Source organism: Labeo rohita, chromosome 19 (assembly GCF_022985175.1).
Source record: "Labeo rohita strain BAU-BD-2019 chromosome 19, IGBB_LRoh.1.0, whole genome shotgun sequence".
Classification (NCBI taxonomy): domain Eukaryota; kingdom Metazoa; phylum Chordata; class Actinopteri; order Cypriniformes; family Cyprinidae; genus Labeo; species Labeo rohita.
In genome coordinates, this window is record NC_066887.1 from 16,080,669 (window position 1) to 16,100,608 (window position 19,940).

The window sequence follows — 19,940 nt, forward strand, 5'->3', positions numbered from 1 at the left end:
ACCACGGCTGCCCTTCTGAATAACATTAACGTTCCACAGGAATGATTTTGCGAGGACGATCACACTAGAGTGACGAGACCACCGATGTGACACTGTGATAAAAGGGCCGAGAACAGACACCGTGCCGCTATGAGTCTGAAATACCGTGACATTCTACAGCGGGACACAACTGAAGAAGCCGCAAGAGAGTAATTGATCCAATTACTGAGGTACTCTTGGGTAGCTATATATCTGCATAGAAGATACAAAAGGTTACAACAGTGGAAATGATAGCATGATTATGACAAAGATGCACATCATGCGTCTCTCAAGAGCAGCCAAGCAGTCAAGTCATATTTGCGCATTGCTCAGGTTCCATTGCTACACATCTGTGGATGCCCTGATGTTTCTTCTGCCACCACTAGCTCCAGTCAGGGGAGTGGCTTGCTTGGCATCCAAAGATAGCTCTGAATGGGCCAAGCCCTCAGGCTCTCAGTCCCTGCCTGACTGCCTGAAAGTCACTGTGAATTATGCATCATATTTCTGAGATTTGCCCTTCTCCTCTATGCAAAAATAACAGTGGAGAGTGCTTAGAGGCAGACCTACACAATGTTCAGTGAAAATTAGAGACAGAAAGAAAGAGGTTTTGAAGACAGAAAAAATGATGAGCAGAAGCAAAGTAGCCAAAGTGTGCGTGCGCATGCATATATATGGTCACAAGGACACAAAATTATGTTTTGCAAAGACAATGTGGTGGATTTTTAAAATGAGGATCCTTAATGGCCCTATAATAATAATAAAAATGAAAAAAATATTTATATATTTGTGAAAGTATTTTATGTTAATCAAGGCTGCTTTTATTTGAAAAATACAGTAAAAACTAATATTGTGAAAAATTATTATAATTGTTTATTATTATTAGAATTATTTGAATTTGTTTTACAATGTAATTTATTTCTGTGATGACAAAGCTAAATTTTCAGCAGTCATTACTGCGGTCTTTAGTGTCACATGATTTTTTACTGTAAAAAATGCTGGGTTCAACCTGTTGTAGGTTGTTTTTAATACTTTTACCCAGGTGCTGGGTAGTTTTTCTGCACTCCAAAAAATGCTGGGTTATTTTATTTTTTTTTTAACCCAAATGCTGGGTTCAGCCTGTTGGGTTATTTTATTGGGTTATTTTTAATATTTTTTACCTAGGTGCTGTCACGTTACGTGTGAGGAAGGGGCAAACAAAGACGAAGGTTAAAGATAAAGTCTTTATTATAATCCACAGGTAACTCCAAAAACAGGTAAATCCACAACAGGAGGGTAGAAACATTCATGTACACATTGACGAGACCGGATGACAAACACTGAACTGAATGCAACTTATAAAGGGGTGCTAATGATACGAGGACAGGTGTGGGTAATTAACTAATCAGGACTAAAAAAGGACAGGAACAGGAAAACCATATATGGGCACAAAAGGGAGAAAACAACATAAACAGTCCACAGGGGTATGACAGGTGCTGGGTAGTTTTTCTGTAACTGGGTTCTTTCTTCTACCCAACCACTGGGTTGAGCCTGTCTCCAAATAAAAAACCCAACTGCTGAGTTACAGTCAGAGCGCGGGCTTTGCACTTCAGCGAAATATAGGTTTATTTTATTTCATTTATAAACAAGAGCAGCGGCTGTTTGCATGATGGAAACGCCTTTTGCCTTGCATAACATAAATTTATTTTATTTGCTATAATACTGAATTTAATGTAATTTGATGTTAAAATATGTTCTATTATCTCAGTACTGTTTGTTTATAGGCAGGTTATGAAGTCAGTCATGGCAACTTTCAGCTATGAGTGAAAAGCGAAGCGGCGGTCTGAGGTTCGCAGTTCTCCCAGCGAACAGCAGCCCATCTCCAGCTCAGATTTCAGCGACACACCGGCATGAGAATTAGCACTATTTTGGTAAAAAATACACAATGAATACACAAATTAAAACGCTTCTTTTTATTCCTATAATGCTTGTTAAATGAGTTTAAATGTATGTAATATTGTAAATAATGCTGTATTCACCCAAATAAATTCAATTTGTCTTATATTTTTGGTATTCTTGCTTATTAATAAATGATCATCTTTTGATTATTCTGTTGCCTCAAGTAATTCTGTGTGTGATTTTTCATCTCCAGCCTATTTTAAGCCAGCAATATAGTCATTTTAAACAATAGCTGACTTAAATATAACAACCCAGCATGTTGGTTAAAAATTTTTAACCCAATCAGCTGGGTCAGAATAACCCAGCGTATGTTCTGTCCAATCTGGGTTTGTTGCCTCAAGTAATTCTGTGTGTGATTTTTCATCTCCAGCCTATTTTAAGCCAGCAAAATAGTCATTTTAAACAATAGTTGAGTTAAATAAAACAACCCAATCAGCTGGGTCAAAATAACCCAGCGTATGTTCTGTCCAATCTGGGTTGTTTTACCGCAGCATTTTTTTAGAGTGTGCAAAGATCGTTCTAATGTGCTGATTTGTGTTTAAATATTTCTGGTTATTATCATACTACGTAATATTTTTATGGAAATGCAATACCTATTTTCTAGTATTCTTTGATGAATAGAAAGTTCAAAAGAACAGCATTTATTTGAAATATACATGGAGTTGAAACAACCCAGAACTGGGTCAAATTTGTTGGGGTTGTTTTATTTAACTCATTTTCCATCCTGCAAAACGACCGAACAAATATTTAAAATTCGAGACACAAAATCTTTCATATACATTCTAGAGTTTAAAACACAGGTCTGTTATTGTGAAGATATTTCCATGCCCCTAAACATGACGCGACACAAAACAAAACATGATTGGTTGCTTTATCTGTCAGTCAAATGGCCTCTTGGCTATTCAAAGCAGCCAAGGTTCCCATACCTTCTGCTGACAGTCTGAAGGTTTGACTATGCAAGACTACAGTTAGTCAACATTTGAAGTGGATCACAAAAATTCAGCAAAGTTGTCCTAAGACAAGAATGAGTATTGTTTTGGTTTTAGAACAACTTTGATAAAAGGTTTTGATCCACTTCAAATGTTGACTACTGTATATTTAACCCAGCATTTTTTAGGGTGTATATATTTTTTGAAACAATGTTAAAGTCCTAACTATTACTTTTCAATTTAATGCATCCTTGCTGAATAAAGTTATTAATTTCTTTTAATAAACAGATTTCAGTGACCCCAAACTTTTGAATGGTAGTGTATTTTTTGCCTTTTTGACCACTAGTCAACAAACCCTTAGCAAAAAGATAACATAAGGGCGACAGACACAGAGGTGCTGTTTAATTTAACAGATCTGAGTGATTGCAAAAAGCATTTGCTTGTTCCAAATTGTTTGCTGAGGCACTGCCTCACTTGCCTCTTCAGACAGAATACTCCTGAGTACTTCTGAGTCCATTGTACTTTTATTTTGGGCAAATCAACTACTTTTTTCTTTTGCTAATTTGCATTTACTAATGTGGCACACAAAACAGATGGGCATTTCTTGAAAAAGCAGAAAGCTTTTACTTTGTCTCTCTTGTATGAAAGCTGAGAGCTGTAAAAAGAAAACTGGTAGACGAGTGAGAGAAAAAAGCCTTGCCTTATTTAAGAAGACAGCTAATTTGTTTTGGGCTCTTAAAGTCATGGTTGGGTCACTTTGGCAAGCATGGAATCCAGACAGCATCATTAAAAAATCATGGGTTTTGTTGCAGAAAAGAAATGCACATTCATTGTCTTGCTCAAAAAAATTCCTCTAAAACATGAACTACTTGGACGATGAGTACCACAGGCTTTGATTATCTTTAACACAAAACAACTGCCATGATTATGCTTTGAAAACATTGTGATTGTTAATTGCAAAACAGTAGGTGTGTGAGGGGATTCAATGAGAGTTCCCTTCAATACCTAAATGCATTAAAATTCCTGCTTAAAGGGAAATGTATGGATCCAGCTGAGAATACATGCCATTACTATCCTCTGACGACTGTACGCACACTCGTGCCTGCATAATAAAAAGCTATTTCCTTGTCGACATAATTAGGAATATATATAAAAAGTCATAATTAGGAATATTGCCTGGTTTCACAGACCGGGACATTTAAGTAATTTTTATAAATGTGCCTTAGGAAAAAAAAAAAAAAAAAAAAAACATTTCTGGTGTCCATCTTGAGATGAAACAAAGGCACTGATATATTTTAAGATCAGTCAGTCCAAGATTATTTTAGTAGAAACAGCTCAGATTTACATTTAGTCTAGGACTAGGCTTAAGCCTTGTCTGTGAAACCGGTGGTATATCTTGCAATTCTGACTTTATAACTCACAACAGAAAAAAAAGTCAGAATTGTGACATAAAAAGTCGCAGTAACATTTTTTTTTAAATTGAGTGGCAGAAACGGGCATAGAATCAAGTATTGCAGAGATGTAATAAAATGTAAAAAAAAAAAAAACAGCATGCAAGCATACTAGTATGGATGTGTTTTTGTCTTGCCGTGGGGATGGAGTTGGTGCTTCTTGTGTTGGGTGAAGTATGTGCTGTTCCCTGAGGCCGAGCGGTCCTGAAAGCGTACTCTTTCATCCAGGGCCATCCTTCAGGCATCCACAAGAGAAAAATCATCTAGTTAATGCCAGGATGAAATCCTTTGCACATGAAACATACATTTTCTGCATGTTTGGGGGACGTCTTGCATCCTAACTGCTTCAAAAGACAGAGGAGAGATGCTGCTTCTGAGGGCTCAAAGAAAATTTTTCACACCTCTAGGGAACACATTACGTTATTCATACATATAGAAGACCGGGGCTAGTTGTCACATTTTTACTCCAGGTTCCAGGTTCCAGGTTCCAAGTTCCATTCATTCATTCATTCATTCATTCATTCCTTTATTCATTCAAGAAATGTGCTTTCTTTGCAAGCACATCACTTAAATTGAGGCTACAAACAAGTAAACATTTCACCATTCTTGCAATAAAATAAATAAATAAAATAAAATAATGCATTAATTAAAACAATAAGTGTCACAATGGAACCTGTCATTAGTAATGTTCATTATCCCACTTACACAGCTACAAAAATGAATAAATAGAAGATTACATCTCGCAAATCTGACTTTTATCTTACAATTGTGAGATATAAACTGAGATACATCACAATTCTGACATTTTCACAATTGCAAGTTAAGTCTCGCATCTGGGAGTTTATATCTTACAATTCTGAGAAATAAAATCATAACTGCGAGAAAAAAGTTAGAATTTTGAGATATAAACTTGCAATTGCGAGAAAAAGTCAGAATTGTAAGATACAACCTTTTTTCTAACAAATTTCTTGCATTGTGAGTTTATTTCATGCAATTCTGAGACGAAAAGTCATAATTGTGACTTTATATCTTGCAATTCTGACATTAAAACTCACAATTGCGAGTTTATATCTTACAGTTCTTAAAAATAAAGTCAGAATTGAGATATAAACTCTGAATTGAAAAAAAAAAAAGAATTGTAAGATACAACCTTTTTCTAACAAGTTTTTCGCAATTGTGAGTTTATATCACACAGTTCTGAGACAAAGTCATAATTGTGACTTTATATCTTGTAATTCTGACGTTAAAACTCACAATTGTGAGTTTATATCTTATAATTCTTAAAAATAAAGACAGAATTGTGAGGAAAAAAGTCAGAATTTTCAAATATAAACTTGCAATTGTAAGAAAAAAGTCAGAATTGCAAGATACAACCTCACTCTCACAATCGTGAGTTTATATCACGCAATTCAGAATCATATGGAAGCCTGTTTCCACCATGCAATAAAAAAAGTTAGTTGTGACTTTTTATCTCATAATTTTGACCTTTTTTTTCCTCGCAATTGCGACAACTCTGACATTTTCAAAACTGTGAGTTAAGTCAGAACTCAGACTCAAAATTGTGAGAACATATCTTCCCCCCCTCCCCCCCTCAAAATTGGACAATTGTGAGTTTTTATCTTACAGTTCTGAGAAATAAAGTCAGAATTGCAAGAAAAAAGTCCAAATTTTGAGATATAAACTTGCAATTGCAAGAAAAAAGTCAGAATTGCAAGATACAACCTTGTATTTGAGAGAAAACTCTCGCAATTGTGAGTTTATATCAGGCAATTCTGAGACAAAAAGTCATAATTAGGAATATTGCCTGGTTTCACAGACCGGGACATTTAAGTAATTTTTATAAATGTGCCTTAGGAAAAAAAAAACAAAAAACAAAAAACATTTCTGGTGTCCATCTTGAGATGAAACAAAGGCACTGATATATTTTAAGATCAGTCAGTCCAAGATTATTTTAGTAGAAACAGCTCAGATTTACATTTAGTCTAGGACTAGGCTTAAGCCTTGTCTGTGAAACCGGTGGTATATCTTGCAATTCTGACTTTATAAATCACAACAGAAAAAAAGTCAGAATTGTGACATAAAAAGTCGCAGTAACATTTTTTTTTTAAATTGAGTGGCAGAAACGGGCATAGAATCAAGTATTGCAGAGATGTAATAAAATGTAAAAAAAAAAAAAAAACATCCAATAAAACACCCAATTATATAAATACATAAATAGTAAAACATGTATGAAAGACTGAACAATTAATAAAACAGAAAAATGGCAACATACCAAAATACAAAACATTTGTTTAGACTAACAAATATTGTAACTTATTATTGTTAACTTACAATATTGTTATTCCTGTCCTGACATTTAAAATAAAAATATTTGTCCTAAGAACATAATTCAAAATGTAATTTATATTCTACCTTCATTATCCACTATTTGACTAAGAACTTTATATGAGGGCCAAAAATTCCCTTTGTTATTTTCTTCAACTATAAGCTGCTTTGGATAAAAGCATCTGATAAATAAATAAATGTAGTGTAAATGTAAAATTCACCTTGATGAAAAAGGATAAAAAAACATCCAACTCAATTCTGGATACACATAAATGAAAAAAGATAATTAATGCTGTCTGTGAAGCTACTTACAAATAAATGTTGGCCATGGAGAAAAGTATCTTGCCTAACTTTAAAATTATGACTCAAAAACCATACTGAAGACATAACATAATCTTTCCAGTGTCATGTTGTCTAAAGAAAATAGTGTCAGGTGAGTTAATGCCTCAATTTGCCTCATTTGATGGAGGTCAAACCCCTAAATAACAAAAAAAGAGCAGAATGGCTCTCAAGGCCCGATTTTGGTTAAATTAGATGTGAAAAACTGACACTGAGGGAAAACGACACCTTAAGGAATAACAAGCTAACAGGAGATTGCTCTCGAAGCCTCATTTGGAGGGGCCATGGCTGCTATTAGCAGGCAGCTGCGCGGGAGGCTGGGTAGAACATCTCATTACGCGGACACGAATCTTTCACTACTTAGGAGAGCAACCTTTCCACTTGTCCCACTCCCACATAGTCGTGGAGAGGCCCCGGAGGCCACGTTCAAAGCCATCGCATTAGATCACTCGCAGGCATAGCACATTGGATTGATAGCACAGAGGCTTGATGTGCTTCAAGAGGCTGCCCATTGGACAGTAAGCCAATTGCATTTACGATGAGGCAATCGGCCAAAGCGGCCCTCAGCAGATACATGATGCACAAGCTTTCGCAGTTCAACTGGAGAGACGAGGGGATCAACCCGGCAATCTTTGTGCTTTCCAAAGGGCCTCTGAATATTTACATTTGTGCAAGATGGAGAATTCACAATCATTCTCTTCTTCCAGAAACAATCAGGGACAAATATGGTCTGATGACCGCTTATCAGGAGACAGACCGTTTGAAATGGACTGCTGGCTAATTGCCATTGTTCTGGAACAGAGCTTTGATCATTGGGCTAAATCGTGGTGACCCCAAGGAAGATTTATTCTGTCAGTATCGCCACAGCCTTGATTGTTTCTTTTCTCCAACTTCTTTACAGTCTAATAAATTGATTGCAGAGCCACAGCATCAAGCTTTATGATTACAGCCTCTCTTCACAATAACTTATGATTAAAACCGGGATGAATTTTAATAATGAGACAAGTCTGTTGGGTGTCGCACCCGTGGGTATAAAGCGCACACAGTAGACACCTGCATATTTAGTATCAAAGAAAAATATGTTCTAATTATACAGACCTTCATTAACACAGAATTTTGGTTGTGGGTTGTACAACCAATCATACCTGAACACCATCCTCCAGAGGTGACAACAGAAGTTTCAAGGCTCTGTAAAAATAAACAAGGATTTAGAGATACACCAGTAAAAATTTCCTAGAGTTCCTAGAGTGAGTTTTTGCAGTCATTCGGATCCGCAAAGAACCTTTCAGTGAACTAAAAGAACTTTTTCTGAGTAGGCTCAACCGATGAGCACCGCCATGATTGATTCTAACTTCCATTTGCTCTCGATCGTCTTCTGGTCTCCATAGAAATTTTCCATATAACTAAATCTAATAATGTGCGCAGGGTTAAGCTGTGCTGTTTTTGGCTGTCACAGTAGCAGCAATAAGCTTAAGGAATTCTTGTAAAGTACTTGTTTTGTGTACAAGCAAATCTGTCCATGCCTTGCATAAATGTTGACAAAAGAAAACGAGCACGGCTTGTACTGCTTAAGTTCAAATACTGTGTGTGAAATAATAAAGCAAAATATTAAAATAATGTGTGCTCTTATCAGTTTGTGGACAAAATCCCAGTGACTTCGCCCCATTAGGGAGCTGTATGGATATGTGCTCTCACCTGTTTTCAATGCAGCTAAACGCGCGTCGCTTCTTGTCATCTTCCCACTCATTTAACTATGTGAGTGACAGGAATAAGACGGTCATTGCAACACAGTAGAATGATGAAACTATGGCGCCATGTGCTTTTTAAAATCATTTTCATAGGCATAATGTTATATTATCGGCTCAGAAAATATGTTGATTTAACCAGAAACACCAGAGACTGGAGATGTAAAGCATCGTTCCAGGCGGGCGAGACTTCCGGGTTCAGGAAAAAGGTGGATAAAGTAGCTTTTGTGTAATGTTAAGGTTCCAGGAATGTTAAGGGATTTTCATGGAACCAGATTGTTGATTGTTATTAAGAGTGTAGAGAATTCGTCATGTGTGTGTTAGAATTTGATTTGTGGTCAGCCCTGGTGAAAAAAGCAGCATATGTTGGTTAGGTATGTTTTGATGCTGGTTTAAGCTGGTCCTTAGCTGGTTTATGCTGGTCCTTTGCTGGTTTATGCTGACCCACATAAACCAGCAAAGGACCAGCATAAACCAGCTAAGGACCAGCTTAAACCAGTATTAAAACATACCTAACCAGCATCCCAGCATCAAAACATACCTACCAGCATATGCTGTTTTTTTCACCAGGGAGGGTAATTCATGTTAAATGACAGAACTAAATTCTGGAAAAAGAAAATGTTACAACCCAACCTAACTTACTTTGTCAGAAACATGCTGTTTAGGGATAAGCTGTAGTTTTCAAAGCAACTTTAATTTGCAGGAGATAAATGTGAAAAATGTGTATCAAAGTTCAAGATTAAAATAAATATGAAAACAGTAAAATATGTGACAATCATCTCAGTTCTCTCTGAATAGAAGGCTTTTCACAGCAATTCATGCTGTGAACAACAGCATGAATTGCACGGTCAATGTACTACTGAACATGTTGTGCTGCTCATTTATGCTGTCCAAACCATGGAAAAAAAGAAGCTGTTAAATCATATAGAGAAGGACTAGAAAGTAGGAAAGGGCAAACTAAAGTTAATAGGTGGTAAAGTTGCATACAAACAGTATTAATTAAGATTCAAATGTTTTTTTCCCCGTCTGACTGATTAGTACAGTCAATAACATGACAATAATTGACCATTTTCACCAGCAATAATCTGCAAAATATGCAAGTTTCATTTGGCTCAGTGGCACTGTTTACATGCAGTGCCGCCAATATGGCAGACTGATGACACGTCGTTAAAACACTCTGTTAAGTTTTATCAGTGGGACAAAACAGGTTGGGAAATCTACACCATGAAGAGGAAAAATCCTACAAGCGACCTTCATCAGTTTGAAAATTTATTTTCATATAAAAAGACACTCTATGAAAACAGTAGAGGACTACTTTGTACAATCTTATGTATAAAAAAACTTAAATGGTGCAAGGAGGATTCTCTGTGATAGCCATCTTCTTTAGCCAATGGGATTGTGTGTGCTGGCAAGGGGAGGATCCAAAAGTTTCAAACATGTCAAGCCATAAAGAGAAAACATCCTGCGGATCAGGAAGTCCAAGCAAACATATTAAATCTTCAACTCAGCTGTTCACCATTCGTTTTCCGATGATCATCCTCCTCACAATGCACATATTCAAAATACTCATATCTCATAAATTTTATGTGACTGTAAGGCCATTCTCAAGATTTTTTTTTTTCTTTTTTAAAGAGCAATACATAAATCTGTTCAAAACATAGTTAGTTTAGTGGGATTCTGGAGTGTAATTCTCCAGCTTCAATAAGTAGGACTCTGTAAACATCTATGAAAAACCCAACACTCATATACAGAGACGGAAATAGAGTGGAATGACAAAATATTGAAACAGTCGATGACTGCCTCAGACAAAAAAGCAACAAAAACAAAACAGGCACTGTAAATGAAGCAGGGTTTGCGTACAGCTGCGTGGTTGTGAAGAGAACAACTCGTTGAACTAAAATAGCAGACTCACCTGTGTGGTTCATCATACTGATCTTTTAAGACAAGGCTACAATGACCAAAGACGTTCTCAGAATTGTAATTCATATTATAATGACTTAGTTCCGATCCTCAAATTTGATTGCCGGTGCTTTGTATCTTGTCTTCCTTAGAAATTATATTCATTGGTGAAACAAAAATGGTCAAATTTAGTTAGAAAGAAACCGAACTGTTAAAAGCAATACAGAGCTGAATATCAGCACAACTGCTGCCGAACAGCACTCTTGATTATGCAATATTGCCTTTCCCAAATATGAGAGTCTTTCTTGACTATGGATGAGATGGGAAATGAAAAACTAGTTTTAATTGCTATGGTGGTTTGGAGATATTTCACGGGGACGAGGCAGCCCATGTTCCCCATTAGTGCAGATTACTTGCAAAGGTTGAAATGGCATGCTCTAGTCTTGCCATCTGTGCCTATATGATATGCTGACTTCAGGGATCTTTGAGCAGATGAAATTTGCGCCAAGTAAGAAAATGTCAGGACAAATCGTTATCCCCCCAAGATAATTACCACACCTCTCTTTCCCTCGTTCGCCCTCTCGTTCTCACTTTCCTCCATGTGGAGTTACATCAGCCAACACAACTAATGAACGGGTTATAAGGAGAAGCGGGTTAGCAAAGATGACCTCTGCAGTCTGCTTAGCATTAAGCCAACTGTCAGACCCCACAGTCAAAGTGCAGGAATAAATCCGAATCAATTCAGGCTGACTGGTGGAGTCACTGGTTTTCAAAGGAAAACATCACAAAGCACTACTTTTTGCGGGAGCAGAAATGTAGCACAATATTAAGAAATGTGGAAACTTAGCACCACCTTTGTGTTGGTTCAAAATGGAAACGTTCTCAGCTGGAAGTGTGTCTCTTACTGGATAAGCCCATTCTGGAACGCCAGAGCTCCTTATGACTGGAATGTGGATTCTTTTGGTTGTTTTGTGTAGGATGGAGCAAAGATGCTTCCCTGGTGTGGACAAATGCAAATTTGCAAATAAATCGTACAATATTTTCTGTCAAGCATTTTTGAAGAACTTAAAACACAATCACACAGCGGTATGACAAAAAAGACCTACTTCCACGCATAAAATTATACCTGAAGTTTTAAAAAAAAACTTTTAGAAAATAGAATAAAATAAAATAAAAGGATGGACAAGCATTCTAAATAAAATTACAGAAAAAAAATTAGAACACACAGCATGTGAGTACAGTACGCCTGATGCAGAGGAAAAAAAAGCAGAGGATGGCACATATTAATGAACACTTTCAAAACTTCCCCTCCCTCTTCCCCGGAGAAACAAAGCAAGAAAAAGGGAAACGGAACTTGGATCATCCAAGGAATGAGAAGACAGAAAGGAGGAAAAAAACCCTAAGGGGTTATTAAACAATGTGCGAATCATCAGTACTGATTTTTTCGTTCCTCTATAAAAAGAAGGGTGCAGAAATCTTATTTTTAAATTCCCAAATCAGGTGAAAGAGAATCCTTTCTGGAGTAAAATCAAGACATTTCAGAAACAGTTTGTTAAAAATTGTTTTACCATACTCTCCAGGCCCCACTCTTTCATTTAATGTCTCTGTGTGAAAATATAGAATAGAGCACTCTTCATCTCTGGTCTGTCCTCACACCTGTAAACAAGTACAGAATCCTTTAGAACACGTCTTGCTGAAGATCACTGACAGCGTGAGTACGTAAGAGGGTTTAGTTGTCTCTCAGTTTGTTGTAGGTGTGTGTTCTCTTCACACTTCAGTCTGGAAGTCTCCTTCGGATGTGTCAGGTGTGTTGGCGGAGGATGTGTCCCAGGGTTTACTGCGTAACTCCAGTCTGTCCTTATGTTCGCTGGAGCCACACGTCTGCTCAGGGGTCATGGTCTTAAAGCTGTCCCAAGATCGCTGGTCATCTGTGGTGGACTTGTCCTGAATATGTACATACACAGAAGAAAATGACAATTAAAAATTAAAACCTGAGCATGAACACCAATTACCTTTTTTCAAGGAATAGTTCACCCAAAAATGAAAATTTTGTCATCATTTACTTCATGTCGCTCTAAACCTGTATGAGTTTCTTTCTTATGTTGAACACAAAAGAAGATATTTTGAAGAACCAAACAGCTGTTGGTCTCCACTGAGTTCCATGGTAGGGAAAGAAATTATATGGAAATCAATTCTTCAAAATATCTTCTTTATGTTCAACATAAGAAAGAAACTCATACAGGTTTGGAGCGACATGATGGTGAGTAAATGATAAAATTTTCATTTTTGGGTGAACTATCCCTTTAACCTCAACTATTCTCTGAAAAAAAAAAAGTATCATAATATCATAATTTGTAGAATTTCCCAGGACACATATATATGGTTATCATTTAAAAAAAAAAAAAAAAAATATATATATATATATATATATATATATATATATATATATATATATATATATATATATATTATTATTTTTATTTATTTATTTGTTATTATAGTGGTGGCTAACCAAAAGTTATATAGACTACTGTATTATTTGATATTATTTGATTTATTAATACTACAATATGGTGATGCATTGCTGCTACAAACATATACATTTTTTTTCACTCAATGTTATGTCGTTTTAACGACATCTTTTCTCAGCAGACAACATTTTTTCTCGTAATAACACAATGTCATTAAAACAACATTTTTCTTATTAAAATGTCATCTTTTCTCATAATAACAAGATATGAGGTTAAAACGGCATTGTTTCTTGTTAAAATGGCACATTTTCTCGTAATAAGATTTTTTTTTTACAACATAACATCGTTATTACAAGAAAAGATGTTGTGTTAACACAACATGTTGTGTTAAGATAATTGTCATTTTAACAACATAACATCTCGTCATTGCGAGAAAACGTAGTTTTAATGAGAAAAAGATGTTTTAACAACATATCTCGTTATTACGAAAAAATATGGACATACCATCTTGTTGTTATGAGAAAAGATGTACTTAAAATGACATAACATCTTGTTATTACGAGAGATGATTACGAAAAGATGTTTTAACAAAATAATTGTCATTTTAACGACAACATCTCGTCATTACAAAAAAGATGTCGTTTTAGTGACAACAAGATGTTGTTTGTTGAAGAGAAAATATGTCATTTTAGGGACATAACATCTCATTATTACGAAAAATTATGTTGTTTTAAGGACATAACATCTTGCTGTTATGACCAAAAAAAGATGCAGTTAAAATGACATAACATCACGTTATTACAAGAAAAGATGTTTTAACAAGATAATTGTCGTTTTAATGACATAACATCTCGTCATTACAAAAAAGATGTTATTTTAGCGAGAAAAGGATGTCATTTTAAGAACATATCTCATCATTATGAGAAAATATGTCATTTTAAGGGCATAACATCTTGTTATTACGAAAAAAGATGTTTTAAGGACATCTTGTTATTACGAGAAAAGATGCAGTTAAAACGACAACATCTCGTCATTACAAAAAAAGGTGCCATTTTAACGAAAAAAAGATGTCAAGGACATTTCTCGTTATTATGAAAAAAGATGTTTTAAGGTCATAACATCTTGTTATAGTTAAAACGACATATCTCATCATTACAAAAAATTGTCGTTTTAACGACATCTCGTCATTACTAAAAAGAAAAAGATGTTATTTTAAGGACATATCTCGTTATTACGAGAAAAGATGTAGTTAAAACAACATTTTATTTTACATAATTAAGTGGAAAAAATAATATGCGTGTGGCAGCAATTTACTATATTACTATAATGGGAATTTAATATAAATAATACAAATAATACTAATAATACTATTTAGCGAGGATGCATTAAATTGAGTAACAATAAATTCATTCATATTGTTACAAAACATTTTGAACTTTGTTGCAGTCCCTTTTGAACTTTCTGTTTATCAGAGAATAAATCGTTTTCAACATTCATAACAGTAAGAAAATGTCCTTCATCACCAAATCAGCATCATGATCACGTCACCCTGAAGACTGGAGTAATGGCTGCTGAAAATTCAGCTTTGCTATCACAGAAATAAATTACATTTTTATAAACATTAATACAGAAAACAGCTCTTTTAACCTGCAATAATATTTCACAGTATTACTGTTAATAATACTGCAAATATAGAGGATATAAAATCTAAGTTAATCTATATATAATAATTTAAAATATACTACATAAACAGATATACACACTACATACACATTAGGGGTCAGCCACCTTATAATAACAAAAAACATAAATTTGTTTTAATTTTACAGTGCTATAACAATACCACTCATTACTATGGTGTTCTGGCATCACTACAATGGTAATTTTTAGACATGCCAAGAGCATCATAAGGCTGAAAAAAAAAAAAAAAAAAAAAAACATTTTATCTCATCTGGAACGTAACTAATGGAAATGTGCTTGGGCATTTGTAATTCGCATTTAATGTGCCTGAATGCACGTTTCAACAGCAGCATAAAGACTAAATGGCCTTATAGTCTTTCTACATTACGACTTGTCTATACAACATATGGAGCGGCTCGCTCATCGGCATTAGTGGTGGTCTGTGCCGCGTTTAATGCCCGGCTATTCCAGGTATTCATTACTTCAGATGGCCAGAACACATACACTCTCCATCCCATTGAGACTAATGGTGTATCCTACAGCTATACGGCCTCCTAATGGTAAGTAAATTGCATTATACAGTAGGGGCAGATTAATCTAATCACCCAGACACTGAGGAAAGAATTGTAAGAATGTAAAAAACTGAGAGACAGCCAGAACCAGGCCACTCGAAGGGTACTCTGTTGAGACCTGACAAATTCATCTCGCAGTTCGCCTCCTCTCAAATCTATTCCCAACTTCCCCGAAAATGAGATGTATGAACCTGCATATTTCGAAACGTTTGAGGCGATCAATTACAGGGTTGCTGTCGGCTCCCCCTCAGCTCAAACGCTCGTTGATTGCATGTGTGACGGATCGGGGAGATTGGAAAACACCACGTAAATGACTCGTCTGAGGTATGACTGAGAATAAGTTTTTCTGCCTTCCTCTTCGTGCGTGTTTGTAAAGTGGGAAGCTTAAACTCGAGCTGCGTGGGTGGGTTTGCCGGTTACCATGGAAATGGAAATATGAATACACACACAAAAACATATACACACTAAACTCACACACGCACATTATGACAATATTTTCGAGTAGAGAGCAAGCGGGACGTCTTTTCTTTTGGTTCTCATTCACAACCTGAAAAAATTAGTTCTGATTAAGTTTGTAGGCTCATGTAAGAAAGTTTCCATCCACAAGGGGGCGATAGCAGCCTGATTATAATTCACCCAATGTAACAGGCTGACAGTTGGCAAAATGGATACAAAAAGCATAATCTGGCAGGCAATTTGCATGCTAAACGCTGAAGAAGGAACATTTTGTCGAGCAGAAGTGTTGTTAATGCCGAAGAGGAGCCCGACTTTATTCCTAAGAGAACGCTAACGCGATTGTGCTGCTCTTGCGTATTTCCTTTCCCCTCCATCTCTCTTCCTCCCGACCGCTTCGCTCCCAACAACCCTCCTTCACTTCCTCTAGCTTTCTCCATCTCTCCTTGTCAGGCCTTTTCTACTTACACTCGAAGAATTCTTTTCACCTCCGGCAGACGAAATGCTCCATCGCTTTTCCCTCTGTTGCAATAAAAATGAGGATGGGAGGAAAGAAAAATAAAGGAAGAGAGACACACAGAGAGAGACAGACAGAGACAGGCAGAGCGAGAGAGAAAGAGAGAAAAGGAGGGGGATCACAGTCACTGAACATGTCTGGGGGGAAGAGATGTTTGTTTGAATTTTTGTTACCTTGATGGAGGAGTCTATAGATTCAATTTTGGAGGCATGCACACTCCCTTCCTCCATATTTCTTTTGCACAAAGACAGAGAAACTTAAATGGCTACAGCACTATGCTCAGGAGAGATGATTGACAACTTCAGCATACATGGACATGTCTGTATTGAAACAGGTACTGCAGAAGAGGAAGAGGAAAGCACTGCAAGCTAACGGGAAGGAAATTCTGGTGTTTTGGAGGCAAAAATACCATTGGGGCATGAACTCTCTTGTCAAACCTGCTGCCTATCTTCTAACCCTTACAAAAATTAACCATGGTTTTACTACAAGTAAAACCCCCAAAACATGGTTACTCTTGTTAAACCATGGTAAACACAAATTAACCATGGGTTTGCTACACTAACTGTAGTTTAACCATGTATTTGTAGTAAAATTGAAGTTATACAAATGGTAGTCAATACACCAAAAAGAAAAAGAAAAAAACATGGTTACGACACTTTCACTATAATAAAACTATGGTTCATTTTCATAGGGGAAAGCAGCAAATAGTTTTCAGTAATGAATCAGGCTTATTTATAATCTGTATTTTTCTTAAATCTATCCACTATTTTGGATACATTTTTAGCATGTTGTCTTGTAATATCTTGTAGTATTAAATATATTGCTAATCGGTATAGACCAATAAGTACACTGTAAAAAATAAAAAACACAATTTAAGTCAGCTTAAAATAATTTGTTACCCTACTGCCTTAAAATTTCAAGTTCAGTCAACTAAAATAAGTTTAGTCAACTTGAAATGTTAAGTTGTACTAAGTAACAACTTAGATATTTGTGTTTACTAAAGTTAACAGATGGGTAAGTAACCCAGTTTCCTTAACATTTTAAGTTAATTCAACTCAAATATCTAAGTTGTCACTTAGTATAATTTAACATTTCAAGTTGAATAAACTTTCTTTGAGTTGACTGAACTTAAAATTTTAAGGCAGCCAGGTTACAAATTATTTTAAGTTGACTCAACAAATTGTTTTTTACAGTGTAGTAGATGTCACAGTCATGTCACTTGCAGCTGTGTGCGCATAGTGGTCGCAGAAAAACACTGGTAACGTGGAAGGAAACAGGTAAAATCCATGGAATAAGGGAAAAAAAAGTGCCTTTTGATGCCAGAATCAGAATGCAAATAAGTTTTATATAATATTGTCGTCAAATTAGTCCTACAGTTACAGCATGACATAATATTTAAACTATTACTATAAACATTTTACATAACATTTATATATTTTTTCTTCACAATTCTGAGTTTTTTCTCGCATATATCTGGTATGTGTGAGAGTTTATATCTGGTAGTTCGGACTTAACTCGATTTAACTTAATAATAGTACGTAAATTCTCAGGGGAAAAAATTAATCTCAGAATTGCAAGAATAAAGTCAGAATTTTGAAATATAAAATCAAATTTACCTTTTTTAATTCTTTTATTCCATAGACTTCTACTTGAAAATGTCATTTTCTGCAACCAGATAAGCTCCGCCCACAAAAACACGTCATCACTGTTTGCAAACACTGAATTGGTCTATTTTCTTACCTTCGCCCCCTGTTGTAAAGGATTAGTTCATTTCCAGAATAAAAATTTCCTTATGAATTTACTCACCCCCATGTCATTCAAGATATTTTTTGCTTTCTTTCTTCAATCGAAAAGAAATTAAGGTTTTTGAGGAAATTAACTTTTTTCATAATAATGAGATCAAATGCTTGAAGGTCCAAATTGCAGTTTCAATACGGCTTCAAAAGGCTCTACATGATTCCAGTTGAGGAATAAGGGCCTTATCTAGGGAAACAATGTCATTTCCTAAAAAAAACTTGTCTCGCACTAGCCTGATCTCACACATTGAAACAGTCAGGCGTGATGTACACTGACTTAATCATGTACATCGGTTCCACATGAATCAATTAAGGTAAATAAACTTTTTTTTCCATGTAATTTCAATAAAATGGAATGAAATCGTTTTACGTGACCCAATTAACTTGCCTGAAAATGACTTTTTGTGATTTTCTGATAGGATAATTAAATTTTATACATATTTTTGTCATATAACTGAATTATAAGATTGTATTAAGTAGTTAAAACCATTAGCTAACAATAGTACATATAGCATGATAATTAGTATGTACATATAGCATACAAAATGCTAAGTGTTACAAGTGCTTCAAGTGAAGTAACTGTCTAGTCCACAGCTTAAGCAAATGCTCCACTCTTCTCTGCAATGGTAACCCAGTGTAATTTAAACAGTTAGAATAATTTCAACTTAACTGAACATTAAACACTATTAAACACTATCAATTCTCACATTTTTCTCATCTTGCACATTAAATAACAAATAATTTAATCATTTTTTACTCTTCTCATTGAGTCCCAAACAAAGCATGCTGGGAACTACAGTTTTAGAAAAAAATATTTTTGACTACTTGATTAGTTCACATTCGTCCTAAATAATTTAGTAAAATGTACATTTTAGTGAACTGCAGTAATCAAAAGCAAAGAAATCAAGTTTAGAAGAGAAACACAATTTTGTTGTGTATATCATAAATAAAATAATATGATTTGGGTTTTCCATTTCCATTTTTTTGGGGAACGTGCAAAGAAAGTCAAACGCCCTTTACAAAAACATGCTAAAACAACAATGTTGGACAATTTTGAAGTTGGAGGAGAAAATAAGATGGAGTTTTTTGCCCTACCCTATCTATCTACCAAGTACACAGATGAAGAATTAACCACGTGTGACCTTTCCAACGTGATTATATTATGCTTGAATTTATGAACACGCATACAGAGTTAGTGCAAGATGCAACACGTTCTCACTCCCAACTCGTCACATATTGACACTTGGTCAGGACCCCTTTGGTGTCACTTTTTAATGCTCAAGGTACACCTTTAGCATCATTTTTCAAAGCACAGGGTACTCTGTTATTTGTTGTTGTTTGTCCTAATTTAATGGTCTGCATGCATTTTAAAAAATAGAAACAATTTTATATAAATGTACATTTTTATTGGAGCACCTAACGCCACCCCTACCCTAAACCTACCTACTTCTGAACAATATAAAACACACAACAGGTAAATATAATGCTTCTTCTGGTGGCATTTTTAGAATTTGCACACACACAGGATGAGCTTTACGGTAGATGGAGACGGCGATCGCATCTTCTTTTTTCGTTTTGCCTCGGAAGACTTGGAATATTAACACTTTTTTAATAAATTATGACTGTATTTGTATCTGCCTGTTATATCTTATGTTTTATTGAAAAATGGTAGGTTTAGGGGCAGGGGTTGGATTACGTGCTCATAAATCTGTAAATAGTGTACTATAAATAAACCTACTGTGACTGCATACAATGGCAATATTATTTCCCAATATATACTTTAATCATTACGATAAAATTCCCAGTACCT

At 35.4% G+C, this 19,940-nt stretch overlaps 1 protein-coding gene across 12 annotated transcripts in view; it reads right to left on the reverse strand.

Annotated features, from left to right (window-relative positions):
• Nucleotides 1–9,998: 9,998 nt before the first annotated feature.
• adgrb2 (adhesion G protein-coupled receptor B2) overlaps nt 9,999–19,940 on the reverse strand; it is a 364,163-nt gene continuing 354,221 nt past the window's right edge. For 6 of the 12 annotated variants that reach the window (XM_051136470.1, XM_051136468.1, XM_051136465.1 and 3 more), the window contains 2 exons: nt 16,286–16,339; nt 9,999–12,585 (listed from right to left, as the gene is read on the reverse strand). In XM_051136470.1, the coding sequence (XP_050992427.1) occupies nt 12,409–12,585; nt 16,286–16,339 (231 nt within the window). In that variant the 3' untranslated portion in view covers nt 9,999–12,408. The remainder of the gene's footprint in view (nt 12,586–16,285; nt 16,340–19,940) is intronic. The other 6 variants (XM_051136469.1, XM_051136466.1, XM_051136472.1 and 3 more) reach the window with 4 other exon arrangements.